This window comes from Zeugodacus cucurbitae, chromosome 6 (genome assembly GCF_028554725.1).
Source record: "Zeugodacus cucurbitae isolate PBARC_wt_2022May chromosome 6, idZeuCucr1.2, whole genome shotgun sequence".
Taxonomy (NCBI): Eukaryota; Metazoa; Arthropoda; class Insecta; order Diptera; family Tephritidae; genus Zeugodacus; species Zeugodacus cucurbitae.
The window spans coordinates 68,484,917-68,500,820 of NC_071671.1; the positions used below are offsets into that span (position 1 = coordinate 68,484,917).

The 15,904-nt window shown below is 33.9% G+C and overlaps 2 protein-coding genes across 5 annotated transcripts; one reads left to right on the forward strand and one right to left on the reverse strand.

The window, feature by feature from the left end:
* Positions 1–839: 839 nt before the first annotated feature.
* LOC114803500 (uncharacterized) lies at positions 840–12,402 on the reverse strand. 4 transcript variants are annotated; one of them, XM_029040100.2, is made up of 5 exons: positions 12,261–12,402; positions 10,966–11,391; positions 9,687–9,692; positions 2,767–3,303; positions 840–2,211 (listed from the first exon to the last, which is right to left on the reverse strand). In XM_029040100.2, the coding sequence occupies exons 1-5, from the start codon at positions 12,262–12,264 to the stop codon at positions 980–982; spliced, it is 2,205 nt and encodes a 734-aa protein (XP_028895933.1). In that variant the 5' UTR covers positions 12,265–12,402; the 3' UTR covers positions 840–979. The 4 variants fall into 4 exon arrangements, with proteins under 4 accessions (XP_028895933.1, XP_028895931.1, XP_028895932.1 ...); XM_029040098.2 differs by lacking the exons at positions 9,687–9,692; positions 10,966–11,391; positions 12,261–12,402 and adding exons at positions 3,730–3,771; positions 4,096–4,286; XM_029040099.2 differs by lacking the exons at positions 9,687–9,692; positions 10,966–11,391; positions 12,261–12,402 and adding an exon at positions 4,096–4,283.
* On the forward strand, positions 7,095–10,076 carry LOC105212188 (uncharacterized). Its single transcript, XM_011184039.3, has 2 exons — positions 7,095–7,248; positions 9,006–10,076. Exons 1-2 carry the CDS (start codon positions 7,245–7,247, stop codon positions 9,860–9,862), a joined length of 861 nt encoding a protein of 286 aa, XP_011182341.1. The 5' UTR covers positions 7,095–7,244; the 3' UTR covers positions 9,863–10,076.
* Positions 12,403–15,904: the final 3,502 nt, after the last annotated feature.

Here is a 15,904-nt window from a genome sequence, read left to right on the forward strand (position 1 = left end):
GAACTCAGATATCACACGAATTTTGTAAACCGCAATCTCGATGACGGAATTTTACATTATTATTTATGGTTTCTACATAATCGGAACGGACCTGAGTTTATTTGCCGCTAAGGACTGTCAACTAGACAATATTACTCAAACCTTTTTGAGGAATTTTTCTGTCCTTACAATATGGCTTTTAAAATGTTGTCATTTCTGTAAGATCTCCAAGATCTATTAACAAAATGTACACAAATGAATGTTGTACAGAGCAAACACTAAGGTAAAAAGCAAATTTGAACCAATTATCCACAGCGAGGAAGAGCTTACACTCTTTCGCTGTTGCTCCGTATACCTCAGTTGCTGCAGCAATGCTACATATCTTCAACATTCAATAGTCATCAACGCCACTAATATGGTTCCGGCTTAACAGACACGATAAACTTCGCAAAACTATATAACAATGTCCGTGAAAGATTTTTCTGTACTCTGTACATATCATTTATGTATGTAAGTATATATATATAAAAAATTCTTCTATACGTGTTTAATTCTCCTAAACGGCTGGACCGATTTGAGTGAAATTTTGTGTGTGTCTTCAGCTGGTTTCAAAAATGGTTTGTGGTCACTATTCGGTCCAATTTAAATAGTGTCAATTTAATACTTAAATAGTTAATTAATTTTATATTTTTTATAAATAAATTTGGATGTTTTATATTTGCCAACAATAGATGGCGCCACTGTTACTGTATAGAAACCGTAGGTGTATAAAAATGTTTTGGAAATTTTTTTTTGGAAAATGTCTTGCATGACAACGTCTGTTGGGTCCGCTAGTTATATATAAAACAAATTAAAGAACATTTTGAGTTTTCTTATCTGTATTTTTGAAAATATTGCACTGATTAAATAAATATGTACATACATATATATGTATGTGTGTATGAATAATTTATAATGTATGGTAAAATGTATTATTCGCAAATAAACTAAATTTCCATGATCAATAACAGATTTTTATAGCCTCATCGCGATAGAAATCGTTCCGACGTACAAGTATTTCATAGTTAGAAATCCTGCGCTCACATCCGCCGAATGCTATGTAGAGAGCACCGTGTGAAGGTTGAATTTTTCCGGGAGTAATACTACCACAGTAATGTGCCCTACCCACATATAATATCTCACCATTGACAGTACGTCCTGCCTCTATAGCGCCTGGCGCGAGCATACCATTCGACGCTGGCACCCAATCGTAACCCTCACCAATGAGAATCTCGTAATTGGACTTCTGAATTTCCTGACCCGCATAAGAGACGTAGGCACAAGCTCGACTCGGTATCGCTTTTCCCGGCAGCAAATCACCATTGTGGAAGCACCGACAAACCACAATTGGTGACATGTCAGTATCGTGTCCGGCGTAAACAGCATTTGGTGGTGTATAGTTCGCGCTTGAAACAACCCAAGTATCAGATTGTTGTGGACCATAACTATCCGGCTGTGTGGGTGGTATATAAGGTTCAATTGGTGGTATTGGTGGAGTTGGTGTATAAACTGAAGCAGCTATTGCGTGATATGGTGGTGGTGGATCGAAAACTGCAGGTGGATTGTAGGGATCGCAGGCGGGTGGTGGTCCGAGTGGTGGTGGCATTGGCATCGGCATTGGTGGTCCCAATGGTGGCTTCACATCTTGTGGTGGTGGATATGGTTTCACGTCCTGAATCGGGGGTACTGGATATGTTGGTTTTATGTCTTCTGGTGGTGGTGGAGGTGGCGACGTTGCACCAATTGCCCAACCTTCGGTGCGTTTTTGTTCAACTAGAATTTCGTAAGATTCCAAACGACGTTCCGCCGTTCTAAACGGTATAAATAAAGCGCGATGAACTGAAGAAACTTTTCCAACACTCAAGCTGCCTTCATAATGACCACGTCCAATATAGACTGGTTGACCCAGTGCGGTTTTGCCACAAACCACCGCATTCTCCGGTATGACATGGTCATAACATTGACGCCAGATAAGATTTGTGCCGCAGAGTACCTCAAAGTGATCCTTTGGAATGGCTTCGCCACGCCATGAGATAAATGCAATTTGCTTCTTGGGCACAATTTGTGCAACTAGCGTGTCGCCGTTATGGAACGTGCGACCGACGTAGACTGTATCGCCGTCGAAGTCGTTGCCGCCAAGCACGGCATTTGGTGGCATGGAGGCGTACGCGGACGAATGCACCCATTTATAGTCTAAAGTTTAATAGAAAAATTGAAATAAAATTTATAATTTATGTGGGTATTGACTAAATATCGCAAATTCAACAAAAGGGTGCATACGTCCGCGTTATGTTAGAGTGTGAGATACGTATTTGTATATTGCAATGATTAAATCATATTTGTATAAATTTTATATCAAATAATGCTTTTTATTTTTCCTGTGATTTTAATACAAATTTTGTTCTATTGAATAGTCAAGTTATTAAGCTTAAGCGCGGCACAGAACCTCGTATGAGTCGATACGGATTTCGCGACCACCATACGGAATGAAGAGGCAGCGTTGCAATTGTGAGACTAAACCGGGGGTCAGACTGCCTTGATAATGACCGCGTCCGACATACAGACGATTACCATTGCGACCGACGCCGCTGATTACAGCATTCGGCGGGATAACGTGATTATACACGTGCACCCAGCTGTAACCATGACCGCAGAGAACATCGAATGATGTCTTATTGATCTCGTAACCGCCACAACAGACGTATGCACTACCTTTGTTAGGAACAAACTTAGCGGGCAGCAGCTCACCTTCATGCATGGCGCGACCCACATAGATGGGAGCGCGATCAGAATCGTAGCCACCAACCACGGCATTTGGCGGCACATGATATGGTGTGGTGGGTATCCATTGATCGGTGGCCTGTTTTATGAGCACTTCATACGAGTCGAGACGCACCTCATTGCCACCAAACGGTATATACAAGCAGCCATGTGATGGATGTATTTTACCGACTGTCAAACTGTTGGCATAGTGGCCACGACCTATGTATAAAGGCTCACCGTTGCGTGTTGTACCACTGCGCACAGCGTTCGGTGGCACGGAGCCACCATAACACTGTACCCAAGCGTAACCCTGACCCACCAGCAGCTCATAGTGTGTCTTCTGTATTTCTTTGCCGCCCCAGCAGACATAACCGCAACCTTTGCTTGGTATCACCTTGGCCGGCAGATTATCGCCTTCGTGGAATGAACGACCCACATAGATGGGAGTACCGTCACAGTCGCGTCCACCAATGACAGCGAATGGTGGCACCGGTTGATATTGCGACGAATGTACCCAGGTTTCTGAAAAGATGAATTCATGAATTCAAATATTTTTTGCAATACTGTACAATTGATATAACAATATTGTATGGGTAAATGTTTCAAGAAAGGACTCATCAGTGATAACACGTGCACAATGCATGGTGTAAATGAAAGGTATGCAGTAAATTGGAAATAGTTAGTGTCTTAAAATGAAAATTATTTTTTGTTAATTAAATTTTATTAGAGTTATGCAGACGGTCGCAGGAAGTATGAAAAATGACTAAAGTAATCAATTCGGTAATTTGGCACATACAAACAAATTTGTTTAAAGTATCTAAAGATACATAGATACCGTTAATTATTTACTGTTTGCCCAAAAAAAGTTACATAATCTGTGTTTTCTTCATTACCGAAGGATTTATGTAGCAACAACAAATTACAATTTTGAAGAAAAAGGCAATTTACCATGATGAATTACAGCACCGGGTTGCACCGAAATCGTAGCGCCTAAAAGTATGCATTGACATTTTAATATTAAACTATTTTTTTTGTTGGTTTCTTAAATGCAAAAAATTGCAAGCTCACTCATATGTATTATTCCTTATAAATGTATCTTATCGCACACGGTTATCTGAGTTATAGTTATAGATAAATCGTTATCACTGAACTGATCAGCGTTAAATTTATATGAATATCCATTTCGAAAAAAAAGAAGTAAGTGCGTATTTTTTCACATGCTTTAAATCAAATTATTAATCACCTAATTTAATTTTGCACAATATTTTCACAACTTTAAAACGCCCCTTCATTTTCTAAATATATTTCTCTTACCCATAATGAGTGTGTGTTGTTTTTTGCACAAATTAAGAAACTTTCTCTTATTTATTTATTTTATGTTATCGCTTTGTCTGCGTTATCAAAATTTTGCTTTCTATTTTATTCAGCGGATATAACGCTCCGTGTGCGTCGACGGTCGATGTGTAACTGTTCTCGTTGTTGAATTCAACGCAGTCAGTTATAAACTTAAATCGACATTTATTCAATAATATACATCGCCTATTTTATCTTATCGAATGGTATTCGCTTTGGGTTAAAGTTGGCATTGGTATTTTCGTGAAAGAGGAATAAAATGTTCTAGCTCTAAAGCTACATACATATGTATGTTCATGCGTATGTACATGTATATGTATTATCATAACCAATAAATATTTTTTTGTGTTGATAACGGCTAATTTTATTAGTATATCTACATTAGGGTGATTAGTGATCAGAGTAACTTTTTTAATGAGAGAAAGTCCACACAAGTTCACAAGTATTCAAAAGGACTTTTCATTGGAGTGTTTCCAAGAAATTAAATTTTATATTAAATACTATACAAAATTGAGGTTTCTAATTTTCCAGTTGTTTTTGGCCTCACATCAAGTTATTAGGGTTGTATGGATTACTTTATTTTTATTTTCACCACCCTAAACCTCGCTTATAGTTAGACATAAATACTTTAATAAATAATAATATATTTGTAGGTATGTGTTATGCCTATAAGGTTTATATTTATTTACCATCATATAGTGTAACACTAAAAATTGGGTCTTTGATAAGGGCACTCACACTTTGACAATATCTTCAGGGTAAATACCCGACTACACCCAAGTACACATAGTACATTTGTTAAATCTCACTGTTTGTATCAATGAATCATTGGAAGTAAAATAACTTTTTGCGATTTTTGACATCCTTCCATTTACCAAGTGGTCTATTGATGCGACTGAGTCATCTCTAAATGCCAACAGAACAACAATAATAAACTATTTTTTAAGATATTCCCCGCATCTTTGCCGACTATATGTACTAGTAATGATTAAAAAGTCTAAGAACAAAGGAAAATGTACAGTAAATTAGAGATCCCAGACTTGCAAATACCATTGTAAAAAGCATTGGTTGTGCGCATTCGAAAACTGATATTTTAGAATGTAAATAACAAGTTTTGGTTTATAATAAATTATCATAGCTTTTAAAGAATATTCGACGACTTATTTACTTTTCACAGCAGGATTTTTGAAACTCTGTCTACCTGGCTGGTTGGATACCAATACATTATAATATTATAATTTGCAAATTATTACCGGGATTTTCTTATGCAGACGTAATGAAACTTCTGGAGTACACTTTATTGTGCAAAAATAAAAACTTTTTTCTACTTGTAAATGAGAGTTTGTTGTTTCATTATCTTATCATTATCGTCAGGTGTTTTCTTTGCGGCCATAAGTGTGACTCATTGCGAATGACTGATTAAGACACCGTAACGGACAGATAAATAAATAATAAAAAAACACATTTCGTAAAGTTCATAGATCAACAATGCAAACGAAATATATTATACAAAAAAATAAATAGTGCAACTTCCATGAAATTGCGAAACGGAGATTCTGATTCCCAACTTCTTTACATAAAATGTTCTTAAACTATTTTGCATGAAGAAACCTTAAATATCAAAACATTAATGGAAATAAACTAAATAAATGCATATTGCTACAGTAAAACCCCGCTTAATTGAACTTTAAAAGTATTTAGATATGTATATATGTGCTTATGTATAAGCACTTATTTATTTAATATTTAATTAAATTCTACACGAATTATATTGATCATTTGACTTAACAACATTTGATATTACCACATTGATGGAGTTCATAACAGAGAACTATAAAAGACACGTCAACTTGTTTGCATATATTTCGATATCAACCCTGGTACATTTGAAACAGCATTAGTTTTGTAGTTTTGAATTTCACTCTCTTTTAAAGATATAATAATATAATATATAAATATATATATAAATCCACAATGCTCACTACTCGGTTACTTCCTTGTTTATCTTTCTTTGACAATTTGTTAAATAAACTTAAGAACAATAAGCAGAGTCTACAATTGCTTGGTTGAAAGCATCTTTATTCTTTATTCGTCTACTTTTTGTACTCAAATTAGCTTTCATTCATGCAAAGGGTATCAACCCTTTTGGCTACACCACTGCTTCACACGATTTGCGCCACAATAAAAAGCACAGGTGCAGTAAACAAAAAAAAAAAAAGTGTTGAAAAATAGGAAATACAATCGATATGTCATAAATTTTATTTACATATGTACTTATACATATCATACTCATATGTGTTTCCATAGAAAAATGTTAACGTTGGTCATATGTATGAAGTGTCATATACATATGGCTAAGAGCACCCATGTACATTTGGCAACAAACATCATATTTCAAAAGCCTTCGACTTTTATCTTGAAACTTTCTGCTTTATGACAAAACTTATTGGACACTGATAAGATAACCGTGAAACACATACATAGGTGTACGCTTACTGTTATCTACACTGGGGTTCTAGAAAACGGTTTCACTTTGACATAATGAAGAATAAGCTGACACAGTAATTTTTGCCGATTGTATAATAAATTTATTAAAACGTCATTATTTAATGCTTAAATATAAATATTTAAGATTGTGTTGTAAAATTTTATACATATTAAATATATATTTTACATAGCATATAAAAAACACTTTCAAAGTTTCAGTGATCCATTGAATCGAATATATTTAAATTAAAAAATTTTCTTGTTGGTACATATTAATAGGTATAAAGAAATATCTTAAAAAAATGTTCGGATAAAGGATAAAAAACATAATACATATTAAAGGAATTACCAGTGAAGAAAATTATTTCCAAGCATTTTTAAATTATTATTTTTTTGTTTTATAAAAATAACAGCATTAAACATAAAAACATGAAAACTGTTTCGTGCAACTCTTCTTCTGGCACCTAGTGTACCCGCTTGTATATTTTTTTGGCGGTTTCTATATATTCATGCTCATTTGGAGTTGCGAGTTCAATTCGAAACAACGTACTCTCGTTAACAAGTACAAAAAGATTTTTTTATTTAATTTATTAAGAAGCTAGTGACTATTTAAAATATATACAATGGGTGAGTAGACAACTGTGAATAGTTGAACTAATAAAAATTTTGAAAAATCAAAAGAAAGGAAATACTAGTTGAAATATTTAGAAATGTAAAGTTTAAAGCAAATTAGTGGAAAGTGTTAAGAAAAAAAATTTTTTTTGGAAATTCAATTAATTTAAAAGTTGATTATAACAGTTTGGTAATAAATATTTGTAGTTATAATTGCTAGAGAAAAATTAATTCTTGTTTGCTGTGGCTGTGTTTATCATAATTAATTAATTTTAATTATGATTTATTGTCAAAATTTTATATACAAAAGTGTTGACGACTAATAATACTTTATATATAAAAGTTTAGACATACAATTGTCTTTTCTGCTTTATTTTAACAACTATAAAATAACACTACATTCATGTAAAATTAATTAAAATTAGTGAAGGGAAATTTACCACAAAAATTTAGTTATTTTACTTAAAAATAGTACAGTACAAAAATTTAATATTTCTTTCGAAAATATTCCACTAGTTTCCAGCAGAAGTAGACATATTTACTTACGTGTCATTCTATGTTTTGTTTTTGCTTGTGAACTGTGATGCTTTTAGCTATACTTTATCTTATCGCAATATTTCACTGCTTTTATCTGTTTAAGTGCAGTTTCTCTGTCATAAAGTGGAGAGTGTTAAGAGTTCTTCGACATGTTTTGAGTACACTCAACTGAGTGAGTACAGGTGACAACCCAAAATACACGAGGATATAATGTAAAGTTGAGCAATTTGAAACACAATTTATTTTACTAAAATAAAAATGATTAATATTGATAAAATTTAAAATCATTTAAGGATTAAAAATATAATGAAAATACTATTTTTTGAAGAGATTAAGGGTACTCAAAAGTTCGAGGATTTTATTTAAAGCTTTTCAGTTTAAGAAATCAGCGTTAAACTTAATTGAAAACAAAAAAATTACAAGTAACAACTAAATCAGCAACTAAATCTTGTTAAATGAATTGATTCGTCTATTTTAAATGGGCAATGGCCAATTTCTATTTACTTTACTTTTATGATCTTTGGTAGATACATAACTATTTTGCAAGTACAGTTAATTGACTTGTAAGCTTTTTCGCATTCTAAAATTCCACTTGACATAGTTACATTTATATACTTGTACAAATATTGATATGTAATTTAGTACAAACAACGGTATTATGATTTTATAGCCACGCCTTAACGTGTCATAAACGAAATGGATACGTGTGCAAACAAGTCTACACACCACACTCGTATAAACTTATGTACAAACAGAGGTACCTCTACCTACATACATATGTATGTCCTCTTATGGTGGCTTAATACTTTCAAGCGGTATCTTTGTGCAGTTTTAATTATTTCTTTTATTATTGACTATTTTATGATTACTTTATTGAATAACAAGTTGATAAGACGTCTAAAAATAAGTAATTGCACTATGTCCTACGAATGTTCAACAATTTTGTGTACTGAAGAATTATAAGAAATTGATAGATTGATAGTAAACCCACATACATACACAAAACGGTATGGAAACTGTACTTGTATTAGCTAACCGGCAATGGCATTAATCACATTAATCTACCTGTATTTCTTAGTAATCAACACGATAATATTTGTGCAAATAATTTAGCAACATTCAATCATTAAAGTACAAATACATACACAAATACATATATAGTATACACAAACATATGTATGTATATAAGCAAATTGAGAATAAAAAATAAAAACAACAATTTCTCTTTCTTACAGCCGAACACTCTTGGTTTTCCACAAACGTTTACAACGAGTTGCCACCTTTCGCCGTGCATGCCGGCCACGATTCCGACGGTGATCCGATCTACGTTGGTCGCGCTTTTCACAACGGCGACATCTTACCCGCCAAAATAGTGCCAAACAAGCAGCAAGCGTACGTGGCGTGGGGCGGTGAGGAGATCAACAAGCAAGACGTCGAAGTGTTAACTGGCCACCATTACGTCTGGGTGCCAGCCAGCAACGGTGAAGTGCCACCACACGCATTGCGCGTCGGCCATACCAGCGACGGTGAACCACTTTTCATTGGACGCGGTCATTGGGAGGGCAGTCTGACACCGGGCAAAGTGCATCCATCACATGGCTGCCTCTATATACCATATGGTGGACGTGAACGTCGGCTCGACACCTACGAAGTGCTGGTACAACCTGAGACTTGGGTGAACTCATCGGGTGACAACATTGTACCCGGTACCATTCATGCCGGTAATGATGCCGATGGCGATGACATCTATGTGGGACGTGCCTATCACGAGGGTGATTTGTTGCCTGCTAAAGTTATTCCCAGAAAGGGTTGCGCATATGTGGCGTATGGAGGTCGTGAAATTGTCAAGCATGACTTCGAGTTGTTAGCCGGTTACGGTTATGGTTGGGTACCAGATGCAAATGGCTCAGTGCCACCAGGCGCTGTTGTTTGCGGACGCACCAGTGACGGTGAGCCACTCTACATTGGACGTGGTCACTATGGCGGTAGCTTGACACCTGGCAAAATTCATCCATCCCACGGCTGCTTGTATATTCCGTTCGGTGGTCAGGAGATTACTCTAACCAATTACGAGGTTTTGGTACGCGCCTAAAGAACTGACATTTATCAGAAAAAAAAAAACTTATTTTTACATTGACGACGACCACATAACTCAAAAGCTTAGAAGCAATGGAGCATAAAGACACACATTCATATAAAATAAATAACATCATATTAAAGATACATACATACATGTACATCAATGTTCGTTTTTATATACTGAAATTTTTTCTTAATAAATTATAATTTGAGTTAGAAAACCACAATTTTTGTTGTAGATTTCTTTTCATTATCATCCAACTTAGGCATACATACTATACATAAATATTGTAGTTCTATCCAAATGGCTGGCTCGGCCATGTTCTTAGGCGAGATCCAGATACAACAATCGGGAACACTTTCGACCAGAATCCACAAGGCAGCTAAAGGAAAGGCCTTGTCAAATCAAGAGACTAGTACAAGATCGAAATAAATGGAAAAATTTCATCGGAGTCATAGGATATGATTTTTTTTGCTCTTGCAGAGCATATTTTTGAAATTTCGAAATTTCTAACGTGTATTAATAGATTAGATATGAGCTTTAAATATTGATAATCAATAACTTTAAGTAGAATCATGGAGAAATTTTAATAACATCGGATTTAAACAGGGTCAGGGTAATTCCCTTAAAAATCTTCCATAAACATTACTTTATATTCAGCAAAATATTTATCTAATAAACGGATTATATTATCCTTAAATGTTTTAATTCTCTGTATATTGAACTTATAGTATAAGTATATTCTAAGCTCATTTTAAAGAAAGTAGATAAGAGTTTGTAGATTTGTTGCATACTTTTAGGCGTTTGTACTATATATTCTCATTTGTTCCTGTTACATATGAGAATCTTAATATCCAGATACTATCTCACTCATACCGGAGAGCCCTGGAGATTGGACGACTTCATTGATACCCTGAAAATCGTGGAATATCCTTTAGAAGAGCTTTTCAAAGTTATTCTGTGGATTTCAACATATATGTAATACATATATAATAAATAAATAGTCTACAATTTTTTAAGATCTTTCTTTTTGCTTGTCATTTAAAAGATTTTCAAACTTTATTAAAAATGACATTCTTTGAGCTTACATTTATGTATATTCTTCTAATAATTACGCACGAGCACCTCATAATTGGTAATGGTGACCTCCTCACCGCCGAAACCAATGTACAAACACCCTTGAGATGGATGAACTTTACCGGGTGTCAAACTGTTGGCATGATAACCGCGACCCACGTACAATGGTTCACCCAGGCTAGTTTGACCACAGCTGACGGCACCTGTTGGCACTGAGCCATTAGCATCGGGCACCCAATGATAGTTGTGGCCAGCTAATACTTCAATATCATGTTTGTTCACCTCTTCACCGCCCCACGCCACATATGCCTGACTCTTGTTTGGCACAATTTTAGCAACCAGCAAATCGCCGTTATGATATGCGCGTCCAACATAGATGGGATCGCCATCCGAATCGTGGCCAGCTTGCACAGCGAAGGGTGGTAGCTCATTTTCGATGGTTGTCGAGACCCAGTGATGCTCAGCTGTAGATGAAGAACGGGCGAAGATATAGATTAAGTTATATATGTATGCGTATAATTTTTATCATTTATAATATGGATACGCGGCAATCAATTTCCTGTTATAAATATATAAATGCCGTTAGTTAACCGGTGTATTAAAGTAAATAGCGGTGTTCAAGTGGCCCATTCATATGAATATTCAATTAATTTAGACGTACATATGTATATATGTACAAGGTATATGTCTACACATAGACATGGCCAAAGCGTTTATCAATAAGTACCCAAAAGTCATAAATAGTTATAAAACTTAAGAAAAGATTATTGAAGAAACAAAATCAAAAAAACTATACGATATATGTACATACATACATATGGTATTATGGGCAAGTATATTAGTCATGTGTTTGGGTTATAAAGTTTACATATGCACATGCCAGCATATACGTATATATGTGCCTTATTTTTTTTTAACTGACTGTTTTTTTTTTTAATTGTCTAAGGGTTATTATATATATTGAAATATATCTGTATGTAAAAATTTTGATTATTACCCTTCGTCAATATTTTGTAGTTAAGTCCTCTGGGAAGCCACTACTATCAAAAACAGTAGCTTAGACCTCTTTAGGACGTTTGCTTTATCGCGGTGTCTTTAATTTCAATTTTATCAATTTATTACAACAACCATTACAGAATACTGTCACAATATTGTCATAGAATATTCACACATCGAATATAATTCAAACGGAACTTATATTAAAAAAACACTGATACGCAAGGTTTTTAATAGAATAAAAACCACTCCAAAAGGTTTAAAAAGAATTTTGCACATTCGATTTGTTCACATGCACATATATACATATACATATTATTCCACATTTACTACTTACCCATTGCTATAGTTTTTTGTTTTATTTTATATTAAAGTTTAAATATTATATAATCGCAGTGTCACACACGACCGATCCTTCAGCTGTGAGCTTGCAACTCTAACTGTGGAAATTATTGCAATACTACATTGCAAATCGTAGATATGTCCATTCAATACATACATACATATATATATTTATAGTGGAAGCGGTTAAGCGATAAGCGCTTTATTATCGCAATAGCATGTAGAGAAAGTTTGGAAAATTACATTTGGATTATAAATAAATAAACAATAATTGTGTTATTATATTTAAAAATTATTTTCATTAATAAAATATAATATATACATATATTAAAAGAAAAAAAATTAATATTTCAATTTTCAGATCGCTATTAATTTCGTTATAATTTTTTTTTTTAGCCACCAGTGTGATATGAGAGATTTTACCTATCAGCTTGATTTTCTTATTAAATTTTTTCAAAGAAATTAAAAATGATAAGGTGACTTAAACAGAGAGAGTTGGTGTATTCAGGTGCACTGCTTAAATACACATATGTATTAACTATATTTTTATTGCTTAGGCGTTTATTTTATTGATAAAAATGAAACTCAATTGGCCCAAGACTTTCAATGAGAGAATTGATATCCTCATACGAATGAATGGAAGACTAAAATAAACATGATTTATGATCGTTCAAACATCGGAGAACTTAAGTAGATTGCTATCGAAGGTCAACGGTTCACATTAGAGAGATAGCAGATCTCAACAGCTCAATGGGATCGCTTCAACATATTCTACTTGTATTCTGCTCAAACAGAGGCTATAATCAACAGATATATTAATTGAAAATATACTTTGTTAATAAATCTGGGCACATTACAGCCATACTTTAATATATTTAAAATTTTAAGCTAAATTTGTATCCACTACTCACGTTTAATATTAATTAAAATGCACATATTTTAAAATTCTTACGGATACAAACATATTTACACACATATACATTCATATGTACACATATTATACACAAGCATGTTATAGGGCAGCATTTCATAGAGGTTATGTTCACCAATGCGTATAGGTACACATAAATATCTACATTTCTTCTCTGGCTTTCTTTGCTCGTCACTTATGCTTATATTTTAAAATTACTCGCCCAAACTGAATAGTAACGAAATATGCACCGCTCTCATTTTTTTATCTCACTCTCTGCGCCTCTCTTTAGAGGCGTGCACCTATGCGTACATATGCTCTCAGCCCAATATTTTATGTGAATATTGGCGTATTTTCATTGGCCAGAGTTAGCCAATCAGCAGCTGACAACAGAACTCAATCAACTTCCACTCAAGTTAAAGTTTGCCATTTGGTAATGTGTTCATCTGTATAAAGGAGGCGGGTTTAGTTGAAAAAGCGAATTGCTCTTTCTAAACGAAAGAAATTTTTTAATAAGTGTCGTATTTCGGTAATATGAGTAAATGATTATAATGTTGGTGATAATTTTATTTCTTAATATATTATAAATGAGATTACTATTTAAGTAGTTTATATATTTATATTAAGACTGGTTAGTCTTGAGGTAGGAAAATGAGATGGGAAATAAAAAAAGTGAGAGTATTAAAATTTAATAATTTCTTTTGTTGTATGAATTAGTATGATATATAGATACTAGTCCATATATTTTAAAAGTTGGTCCTGTAAGAAAAATTTAAATTGAAACTCTTGCCAAAAACAATAACAAGTAACAATATTATTATAGTAACATTTACTATATAGACCCGATAAGCCTTCAATTGTCTAATGAATTGTGACCCTCAGTGGAATACATCAATTGTGATTTAAATTTTCATAATTAATTTGAAGCAAATCCAATTAAACTTGAAAGTTACAAATGTGAAGGAATACAAATATGTATAATAATTTATTATAATTGTACTTAATCATTTTAAGTGTTTTGAGGGTAAACTATTGAATTACATGCATTGTTTCTGCATTCCTAGAGATTTGGGCATTGATCAACCGACATTAGGAGTGCTTTAAAGGCATTGAGAGGTTTCCGAGTTATAAATAAATTCTTATTAAAATGTTAAGCATATGATGTGATCTATATCTATTGTACAGCTATTAATATATAAAATGTATATTACAAAAACTTTTTATTTAAGGAGTACTTATACAATTAAGATAATCTGTGTAAAGAGAGCAATGGAGTCAAAGTTATACTTGTTAACCTTCATTATGTGTGGGCGTTGTTGCCGTCGGCAAAAAAACCAATTGTTATAAGCGTTGATTTATCATTTCTCAATTTAAGTATATTTTCTAAAATGAATGAATGAAAGGATTATAACAAAATTGGAAAATATGAATTTGATAATATGAAATAAACTCTTAAATATATATATATATATATCAGGGGCGAACGCAGGAGGGGGGAGGTTTAACACCCCAAAACAATTCCCCCCCCCCCCAAAAGTAATTACATTTTTAAATAATAGAATTTAATTCTACATAGTCATTTGAAAAATTGTAATTTGTTGTTTTCAAAGCAATCTTTCTTCCGATATGTAAAATAAATGAATACATTAGTCACTAACAGCGTTGCCGTTTTGATACAATTGTATCTTTATACTCTCGCAGCAAATGTTGCTACAGAGAGTATTATAGTTTTGTTCACATAACGGTTGTTTGTAACACCCAAAACTAAACGAGTTAGATATAGGGTTATATATACCAAAGTGATCAGGGTGAAGAGTGGAATTCAAATCCGAATGTCTGTCTGTCCGTCCGTCCGTCTGTGCAAGCTGTAACTTGAGTAAAAATTAAGATATCTTGATGAAACTTGGCACACTTATTTCTTGGCACCATAGGAAGGTTGCTTTCGAAAATGAGCAAAATCGGTCCACTGCCACGCCCACGAAAACACATAAAGTGCCATAACTAAGCCATAAATAAAGCTATGGAAATAAAATTTGGTATGAAAGATCGCACTATGAAGGGGCATATTTGGATGTAATTTTTTTGGGGAAGTGGGCGTGACCCCGCCCCCTAATAAGTTTTTTGTACATATCTCGCAAACCAATAGAGCTATATAAACCAAACTTTCTGCAGTCGTTTTTTTAGCCACTTCCTAATACAGTCCAAAAATGAAAGAAATCGAATCATAACCACGCCCACCTCCCATACAAAAGTTAGGTTGAAAATTACTAAAAGTGGGTTAACTCACTAACGAAAAACGTCAGAAACACTAAATTTCACATAAGAAATGGCAGATGGAAGTTGCACTCATATTTTTTACAAAATGGAAAATGGGCGTGGCGTCGCCCACTTATGGGTCATAAACCATATCTCAGGAACTACTCGACCGATTTCAATGAAACTTGGTTTCTAATAGTTTCCTTACATCCCAATGATACTCAAAATCGCCGAAATCGGACCATAGGCTTTTAAGGCCCCATATACCGAACACTAGGACCTCGGTGCTTCTAACCTAATATTATGGTTTCCAACTTTCAATGGACTTTATACAATATATATGACGAATATGTGGGTCAAATTGTGTATTATATAATATAAATAAAGTTAAATAAATAAATTGCGAGAGTATAAAATGTTCGGTTACACCCGAACTTAGCCCTTCCTTACTTGTTTTTGATACTTTTTTTCTA

Bases quoted from the DNA above. Each gene is read 5' to 3' on its own strand.
- LOC114803500 (XM_029040100.2), bottom strand. The intron at 2,212-2,766 runs GTGAGCTGCTGC...ATTAAACTTTAG, and splicing joins GGGTCGCGCCATGCATGAAG to ACTATAAATGGGTGCATTCG.